This window comes from Amblyraja radiata, chromosome 12 (genome assembly GCF_010909765.2).
Source record: "Amblyraja radiata isolate CabotCenter1 chromosome 12, sAmbRad1.1.pri, whole genome shotgun sequence".
In the NCBI taxonomy this organism is placed as follows: Eukaryota; Metazoa; Chordata; class Chondrichthyes; order Rajiformes; family Rajidae; genus Amblyraja; species Amblyraja radiata.
Window position 1 is genome coordinate 46611471 of NC_045967.1, and position 9972 is coordinate 46621442.

General features: G+C 42.5%; 1 protein-coding gene across 1 annotated transcript in view; it reads right to left on the bottom strand.

Annotated features, from left to right (window-relative positions):
• zc3h12b (zinc finger CCCH-type containing 12B) overlaps positions 1 to 4235 on the bottom strand; it is a 72793-nt gene extending 68558 nt beyond the window's left edge. Inside the window, exon 1 of the mRNA XM_033030709.1 lies at positions 3829 to 4235. Within this exon, the coding sequence (XP_032886600.1) occupies positions 3829 to 3999 (171 nt within the window). The 5' untranslated portion in view covers positions 4000 to 4235. The remainder of the gene's footprint in view (positions 1 to 3828) is intronic.
• Positions 4236 to 9972: the final 5737 nt, after the last annotated feature.

Genomic DNA, 9972 nt, shown 5'->3' on the forward strand with positions numbered 1-9972 from the left:
TTGATAAGTCTCTTCAGCCTGGTGGCCTGTAAGAGTTCTAAATAAAGCACATGAGGTCTTGTGTCAATCCAATGTTGCCAGGACTCTAGGGTCTGAGCTATAGGGAGAAGTTGAGTAGGCTGGGACTCTATTTCCTGGAGCACAAGAGTATGAGGGATGATCTTATAGAGTTGTATGAAATCATGAGAGGAATAGATCGGGTGGATGCATACAGTCTCTTGCCCAGAGTTGGGGAATTGAGGACCAGAGGACATAGGTTTAAATTGAAGTGGAAAAGATTTATAGGAATCTGAGGGATCACTTTTTCGCACAAAGGGTGGTGGGTGTATGGAACAAGCTGCCCGAGGAGGTAGTTGAGGCTGGGATTATTGTAACATTTAAGAATCAATTAGACAGGTACATAGATAGTACAGGTTTAGAGGGATATGGGCCAAACACAGGCTAGTGTAGACTAGTGTAGCTGGGACATGTTGGCCGGTGTGGGCAGTGCTGAGCCGAAGGGCCTGTTTCCACGCTGTATGACTCTACGACTAATACTAGAGAAATGAGCCCAAAACATAAAACTGCCTTTAACTAACAGGAAAATAGGATTCTTTTCAAAATCCACTAAAGTCAATGAAAAATAAATATCACATTCATAGGTGGTCTTTCAAGTCTGGAACTGAACTACATTGCTATGGGAAACTAAAGTGAATGTGGCAAATTCATCATTGTGAATATGCAGAGTGAAAAAGCCAAGTCTAATACAAAAAGAGTTGAGAACATATTGATCAATGATGAGAAACACTTGAGAATAGACCCCTCACTTCTGCTGAAAAGCAAATGAATGAAGGACGTAAAAAGTGCCAATGTTTATCAAGTAGACCGTGCGACAAATAAGATGGAAAGTTACTCATACTGCACACAAGCAACATTAAAAATACGATACGATAAACTTTATTCATCCCCGGAGGGAAATTGTTCTGCCAATAGTCACAACACACGACAAGGTAAACAAAAACTTGAAATTAAAAGTGAAAAAAGGATAAGCGACTGTTGGCTGGCTGCCGTGTGCACAGCACCTAAACCGGAACGAACAAACTAATACAGGCTTATCCCCTGGTCAGAGGATTCTAAAACTACAGTGCTCCACCCTCCCCGGGTCACCTTTGTTCTTCCACCGTCCCTCATGGCGGTCCCCCCATGCCGGGTCCTCCATTGTTCTTCTCGGTGGTCCCCATTGTCTTCCCCTCCCCCCATCATGCTCCACCACCACCAAGGTTCTCACTGCCGCCGCCAATGCTCCGTTGCTGCTGAGTCCCCAGTTGCCGCCGAGGCCCCCGTTGCACCTGAGGATGGCATTGCTGTTGAGGCTCACGCTACTGCCGAGGCTCCCGCTGCTGCAGCCAAGGCTCCCATCACCGCCACCGTTGAGGCTCCTTTGGCCCAGACAGGCCTCGCCGACCGGCTTCCCCGCAGTCCCCTGGGAGGCCTACCGGGGCGCGTTCCGGTCGTCGCATCAGCGCCACGGTTGAATCGGGGCGGCAGCTCCCCGGGACACTCCGGCCGTGCACGCGGCTCCCCAGGACACTTTTTAAACATTTGAATGCGATATTTATTACGGAGTACATCATTTAATAATCCAAAATGAAAACTTACAGCAAACAACTTTGATTGTTGAGTTTGCAAACAAAAAGCGGAAGAATTTGTACAATTCAAAATGTTATTTTGACCACAATATTTCACAGAACAGTTCTCAGGTTATTTATTACAATGAAGCAAACCCATTAATTTACAAATGATCTGTAAACTAATTTTAAACATATTTATTCAGAATGTTTTAAATATATATGTCCCAATAATCTATTCTTGTTTTACAGCCAACTCTCCAAGAGTTGAAAACCGCTCCAACACGTTGGGTGGAGTAAAATCCAGCACGTTTCTGACCGCATTATTACAAGATAAGAGCAAATACAAATCTAAACTATCACTTATTTCTAGGAATTCAATGTTTAACTGCTTTAAACAGAAATAATGTTGAGAGACAGCAAAAACTGAAAGATTTTATTAAAATCATAGTTCAGAAGCTGCTTGTTCCAGAAATCATGTGTGTGTTAACCATTGCGTCACAAAGTATGACACTGACTCTACAGAATCTAATGAAAATAAATATAGTTAAACCTCGAGGAGCTGGTAGCCATTTAATCATCTTTATATTGCTACTTTGAAGGCTAATCAGTGACCATAGAATATATGGTTTACCATGGCGCCGCCAACTCAAGTTAACATTATATCTCAGAACAGCATAACTTTTCACTTCATTCCTTATTTCAGCAATATCCAAACATTTAAAACTCTATCAGCCATCAACCACAGGCCCAGCTTTTGTCTTTATTTTCCAAAGAAAAAAATGCTAATAAGATAGTTCCATTTTACATTCAGAAAGATATAGCAGTCTGGTCGTTTCTCACAAAACAATCAGAAATTATTGTTTTGTGAGAAATTTGTATTTGTAAGAACTACAGTTGAAGTAACCATCTATTAGAAACAAAGAACTGCAGATGCTCGTTTATACCAAAGATAGGCACAAAATGCTGGAGTAACTCAGCGGGTCAGGCAGCATCTCTGGAGATAAAGGATAGGTGACGTTTTGGATCGGGACTTTTCTTCAGACTGTATACAATCATCTATTTGACTTAAATAAGCACATCTACTTTTTTCAAACATACTTTTAAAATCTAACGACAAGGAGAACACTATGAAGATCAGCAGGCTGCACAAACTACAAAGGCCATGAATTATTCACAATTTTAAAAACAACTTTTTTTGCTATTAGTAAATCATTATACGAGTGTTAAACAGTTAAAAGTACCCTTCAATCATATCAACAGAAATTGCACAATATGTTAAAGGTAACAATGGAAGCTAAAATATGGAGTTTTGCTTCACTGATAAATACTCCAATCTTTTTTTTAAATGCCATTTGGTAATCAAAAATACAAATTATGGGAAGAGCAATTACAACTGTTTATTATGTGTTATCCAAGTCAATAAAACCTGCCATGATTTGTTTTACAACTGAAGGATAGAAACAATGTTTAACATGCCAGGCCACAAAGCACTTCATCAAGAGGCCTGAGACAAATAAGGACAGAACCTTTCAGTGTGTAAAACTCCCAACATTAGTTGGTAGCAACGGTGGATTCATTATCTTCCTAGAACACCTTTCTGCCTCTCGAAGATATAAAGTCGAAAACAGTCAACTATTTCCACTTCTTTCAATATTGAGAAACTTGCTCCTGATATAACAGTTTTTAAATTGTACTACATACAAAAATAACAGTCAACGTTTACAGATTACTTTTTTTTTTTTTTTTAAACTACTTAATTATACGTGCAGGATGACTAAATTTCTTAATGTTAACATAACATGATCTGCCTATTGAATCACAATTGATCGTGCCTTTGAAAGGTGAGCTCATCAGTCAGAAATATAACAGTAACACTTGATTTTTCGAGCATTGATTTTGATCCATTTCAAACAAGGTTGTAAAGAGATGGGAAATCAACCCTTTCCAAGTTAATGTTTTGTTTATCTCGATCTTTAAAAGACTTCCCTTGCACCAAATGCACTGTCCTTGCTTCCAGCTCCAGTACAAAGCCAGAGATCCAGCAAAAGGCAGGGGCCTGGCTGATCCATGGAGCACACAAGGCCCAGCCGGTGCTTCTTGTGCGTCTCATAGCAACAAGTGCAGTTTCCCATCTCTCCAGCCCCGCTGGGCAATCTCAATGCACAATGGACCGAGGTAAGATGAGCCGGGGGAGCAGTGGCTGTGGTGGGAGACTCACCTTTGCTTTCCTGGGCCCCTCCTGTACCTCTGCTGCCTGCTCGATGTGGACCCATCTGCTGCTCTCCGCCGCAGGCCCGACGCTCACTCTCACCCTGAACAGCCTCTCGATGTGAGGGATGAGCTTCTCCAGCCTGGCGCTGCTACTCAACGGGATCACGAAGTCCAGCATTATCCTCTCCACGCCTCGATCGTGCAAGCCGGAGGGGCTTTTAAATTTCGTTCAATAGGTGACAGCTCAAAAATAAAACCCCACCGAGCCGGCTTTAAACCTCCTCCTCCTCGTTCTCTCTTTGCCCTGTTACAGCTACAGCAGGAAACGGCTGATCCTCTGCTTCTGCCTCCTCCTCTTCCCCTCGATGCTACCTCGTTCGTTCATGATCCTGCGGCTCTTTCTCTCTGCTTTTTCCCCCTCGTATAGACTTCAATACTCGACACTTCCCTCTACAGGCTCAAAATTTGCCTATTTGTTTACAACCCCATGCCTTGACTTGCCCATTTTGCTTGGCTATTGGCCAGCTAACATTTGATTTAAGCCTCTATCAATACACTCCAAAAAAAACTCATTTGGGTAATAAAATGCATTGGGAATCATGTGATTAACATAGGCAAAACATGATTATATGTGTCCACTTGTATGTCATGTTGTTTTATAAATCCCATAATTCACAATTTCAGCACCCAAATTAGCAAAATAATCAAAATGATATTGATGATATATTGATGTCGATATTTAATACCAAAATAGCATGATTTAATTAGGAGGATTAATAATTTACAGATTAAGATACAGATCGTGTGTGTCTCAGAAATGTTTTAAACGGCTTCGGAATGAAAGAATTAGTTTGAAATTCAGTGAATGTTGTAATAAATGCCACCATTTATAGAATAACTGGACTAAGTGGGACCCGTTGGGTCCCATGGTCACACGGGAGGGCTGGTCCTCCAATACAATATTCCACCTCTCCTCCAATTCCAATATTGGTGGCCACTGCGAGAGGGGGGGGGGGGGCTTTCTGGAGCGCTAGTATGGGTGTTATGGGCTGAAGGGACTGGTTTCCAGAGGGCTAGTATGGACATTGTAGACCAAATGGGTTATTGGGCTGGCAGCTCAGTCACTCAAGCCTGGCGTGCTGGCAGCTCACTCACTCACGGCTGGTGGGCTGGCAGTTGACTCACGGCTATTCCTTGAAATTCCATTTCAAGCAGGGTGCAAGGCCACCAAATTCAAATGCAGTTTCCTACCATTTTAAGCAGGGTGCAAGGCCACCAAATTCAAGTGCAATTTCCTACCACTTCAAGCAGGGTGCAAGGCCACCAAATTCAAGTGCAGTTTGCTACCACTTCAAGCAGGGTGCAAGGCCACTAAATTCAAGGGCAGTTTCCAACCATTTCAGTCAGGGTGCAAGGCCACAAAATTCAAGTGCAGTTTCATACCAGTTCAAGCAGGGTGCAAGTCCACCAAATTAAAGTGCAGCTTCATGCCATTTCAAGCAGGGTGCAAGGCCACCAAATTCAAATGCATTTTCATACCATTTCAAGCAGGGTGCAAGGCCACCAACTTCAAGTGCAATTTCATACCATTTCATGCAGGGTACAAGGCCACCAAATTCAAATGCAGTTTCATACCATTTCATGCAGGGTGCAAGGCCACCAAATTCAAGTGCAGTTTCATACCATTTCAGGCAGGGTGCAAGGCCACCAAATTCAAATGCAGTTTCATACCATTTCATGCAGGGTGCAAGGCTACCAAATTCAAATGCAGTTTCATACCATTTCAAGCAGGGTGAAACCACCATAAAACACCACATAAAAACCACACAAAAACCACACAAAAACCACATAAAAACGACATAAAAACCACACTCACAGTTCAGTAGATATTCAGTGTGTACAGTTGGTTCACAGCTCAGACAGATTGTCGTGACCTCTCTCCCCCATCTTGCAGATACTGAGCAATGCCCACACGTCTGGGTTTTATAGGCCCTCCCCCTCCCACCGGAAGGGGCGTGGCCTTCATGGCGTGGTTGACAGGAGAGAGAATCTCAACATTTTTTAAACACTAATAACTCTTTTATTTTTAATCGATGGGGAAAATCCTCTGCACCTGATGAGCGGAGGGGACTGTGAGTAAGATGGCCAGAAATCACAGCCATAAGTGGTACCTTTTTTTCTAAAATCAATACACAGTGCAAACAGGCAGTGGTCAAGTTTGGACTTTTAATTATATGCTTTTTCAAACCAACCACCACCACATTTGCCTAGCTTTTTCAAACCAACCACCTCCACATTTGCCTAACTTTTTCAAACCAACCACCACCACATTTGCTTTGCTTTTTCAAACCGACCACCACCTCATTTGCTTAGCTTTTTCAAACCGACCACCACCACATTTGCTTAGCTTTTTCAAACCAACCACCACCACATTTGCTTTGCTTTTTTTCAAACAAACCACCACCACCACATTTGCTTTCCTTTTTAAAACCAGCCACCACCGCCACATTTGCTTTGCTTTTTCAAACCAACCACATTTTCATTTTCAAACCACATTAAGGGCACTCACAGTTTAGTAGACATGTGTTCAGTGTTATTCACCGCTCAGACTGAGAGTCGTGACCTCTCGCTCCCCCATCTTGCAGAGACTGAGGCAAGTCCACACTTCCGGGTTTTATAGTCTGTCCTCCCTCCCACCGGAAGGGGCGTGATCTTCTTGGCGTGATTGACAGGAGAGTGAATCTCAACATTTTTTAAACATTAATAAGTCTTTTATTTTTCATCGATGGGAAAAATCCTCTTGTCCTCTGCAGCGGAGGGTGACTGAGTAAGATGGCCAAAAATCACAGCTGTAAGTGGTAGCGTTTTTTCTAAAATCAATATGTAGTGCAAACAGGAAGAGGTCAAGATTTGTGTTTTAATTATATAGATGGAGTGATACAGTGTGGAAACAGGCCCTTCGGCCCAACTTGCCCACGCCAACCAACATGTCCCAGCTACACTAGTCTCACCTGGCAGTGTTTGGTCCATATCCCTCTAAACCTGTCCTATCCATGTACCTGTCTACCTGTTTCTTAAACGTTTGGATAGTCCCAGCCTCAACTACCTCCTCTAGCAGCTTGTTCCATACATCCACCACCCTTTGTGTGAAAAAGTTACCCCTCAGATTCCTATTAAATCTTTTCCCCTTCACCTTGAACCTATGTCCTCTAGCCTTTGATTCACCTACTCTGGGCAAGTGATTCTGTGCATCTACCCGATCTATTCCTCTCATGAGAGGAAAATTCTGCATCATCTTCGAAGTTAGTATTCAGCCAATTCAATTTGCAGCCCGTGATATAAGGAAATGGCTAAGAGAATGGGCCTATGGTTCCAACGTCATCTCGACTGTGCCAGTGAAAATTTATGCTCCAGGTAAAGCTGACCCTTGAGTCTAGCTGTTTACTGTACACTAAGAACCCTGGCATCTTTCTGACAAAGTGAAAAATTGCTCAAGTCTGTCCTCTCTCCACAGAGGGAATGACAACTTCAATTCAACCAGCAACTCCCCCCAAGGGACTCCTCTCAAATTATAAACAAAGAACATGCATTTAAATAGTATTCTTCCCATCACATTCTTACAAGTGATAGGTGCATGGAATGTGTTGCCAGGGGAAGCAGATGCATAGTTTTTAAATATGGAATGGTGGGATATGGAGCATGGGCAGGCATTCATTCAAGTAGGTATCATGTTCGGCACAAACATTGTGGGCCATAGGGCTGTATGTCTGTGCTGTACTGTTCTATGTTCTATGTTCATCAATGAACATAAAGCTGGTACTTAATGGTTATGTTAGAACTGGAGGAACAGTCAGGTTCCAGACCCTTAAGTCTGGAACAACAAAATTGACCAACCTCTCACCAAATTAAAACAACTCACATTTCTGTTTCCCCTACCAAAGTTGAGAACTTCATGTTTTTCCATATTACACTTCATTTGCCATATTGTTGATATTCGTTCAACTTAACTCCATGCCTTTGCAGCCTCTTTGTGTCCTCATCATTATCAATATTTCCATTTCATTTTGTGCTGTTAACAAATTTGGAAATATTACATTCATTCCCCTCAGCTAGATTGTTAATATAGACTGGATAGTTGGGGCTCAAGCACTGTATATGTGAATTATAAGTGAATAAGAATTTCTTATCTGTCCCCCTAAATAACGAGTCTCCTATCACAAAGGCTCGAGCTGTCTTCACCCTGTGCCTCAGAAGCAGGCCCGACACCACAGACCTCACTGCTGCTCCTAATTTCCCCTAACCGCTCATCCCCATAACAGTATCCAAAGGGGAATACCTGTTGTCGAGGGGATTTCTGCACTCTTTTTCCTGATGGCCACCCATCTACTTTCTGCTCATACCCAAGGCATGACTACATTACTCTAACACAGAGTTGACATTACCTTACACAGTCTGTCAGGAACTGCAACTTGATGTACCTCTTAGGGAAACTGGAAGCCTCCCTGACTTCCCTCATCCTACAGGTGGACTTTAGGAGGGCACATCATCCGAGGACGTACACACCATTGAGCTTAAATGGGGATACTGTGGATAGGGTGAGCTGTTTTAAATACCTGGGAGTCCACATCTCTGAGGATATGACATGGACATCACACGCTGCAGCACTCGTGAGTAAGGCAAGGCAGCGCCTTTACCACCTCAGGCAATTGAGGAAATTCAGAGTGTCTCCGAGGATCCTCCAGTGCTTCTACTCCGCGGCTGTGGGAAGCATCTTGTCCGGAAATATTACAATCTGGTTTGGGAATTGCTCTGCCCAGGACAAGAAGGCTCTGCAGAGAGTAGTGCGTTCGACCGAACGCACTATGGGAACTTCACTCGCCCCCCTGCAGGAACTATACATCAGGAGGTGCAACTCCAGAGCCAATAAGATCATGGGAGACCGCTTCCATCCCTGCAATGGACTGTTCCAGCTGCTACGGTCAGGCAAACGCCTTCAATGTCATGCTGTGAGAACGGAGAGGTTGAGAAGGAGTTTCTTCCCAGAGGCCATTAGGACTGTAAACTTCTATCTCACCAGGGATAAACTTTACTGTACCACTCTACTGCTTTCTTGTAAATTGCTGGTTTTTTTTCCATTTTTCCTTCCGCCCACAATATTTAATATGTAAAAGAATATGTGATTCTGTTCCATTTTGTTTGTAGTTTGTTTGGTTGTTTGTTTGTTTGTTTTTTTGCACAAAGTCCGCGAGCATTGCCACTTTCACTGCACATCTCGTATGTGTATGTGACGAATAAGCTTGACTTGACTTGAGGAGAAGCATATCGCTGCCCTAATTGCACTAGACCAAGGAAGATTTACAAAACGTAAAAAAAACGCAGAATGTACCGTATCTCGCCATCACCCTCTACAATACATTGAAGCTTCTCGAGTCAAAGCCTCGCGCTTCATTTCCACACACTCACCCACACAGTCACTCCACTAGAGTCTAGCTTCCTTCTTGAAACAAAATCATTTATTTTGTATTTTGAACATATTGCCCAGTTGCAGTAGTGGGATTCAAGCATATATCTGGAACAAAAGTGGATGCCAATTCAATAATGTGACCAATAATCTACCATATTTTTGGAATGTCCTATACCCCTGCTGAGTCCCTGATACCAATCACTTCCAACAGAATCAGTAAGAGGTCATTAACAATGATTTAGTAAAGTAAATTAGCTGATTTAAATTTTTTAAATGACCAGATCAACTGTTTATCAAAGTTGGTTAAGGGTCAAATATTAAACGTAAAATCACCTGCACCTCCAATCACCTCCATTCTTTTCAAATAAGATAAATGTGATTTTTCCATCTCCTCAGAAAAGAAACCAGAGCCTTCGAACAGATGATAATAATATCTTTGAACATCAAGCAAATATTGCTTGACTCCGTCTTGCTCGATATGGTCCAGAAGAATAGGATTTTTAAAGTCAGCACATACTTAACACGGGCAGATTCAGTTTTGCAGCAGAAAGCATTTAGCATCCCACAGTGACTGCTCCTACTCCCTTAATTAACTTTGTTAAACAGATTATCTGTCATGTTTGTTTTAATATATAAAAGCAATTTTACAAGAATAATTCTGGGGATGATTGGGTTAATGTATGAGGA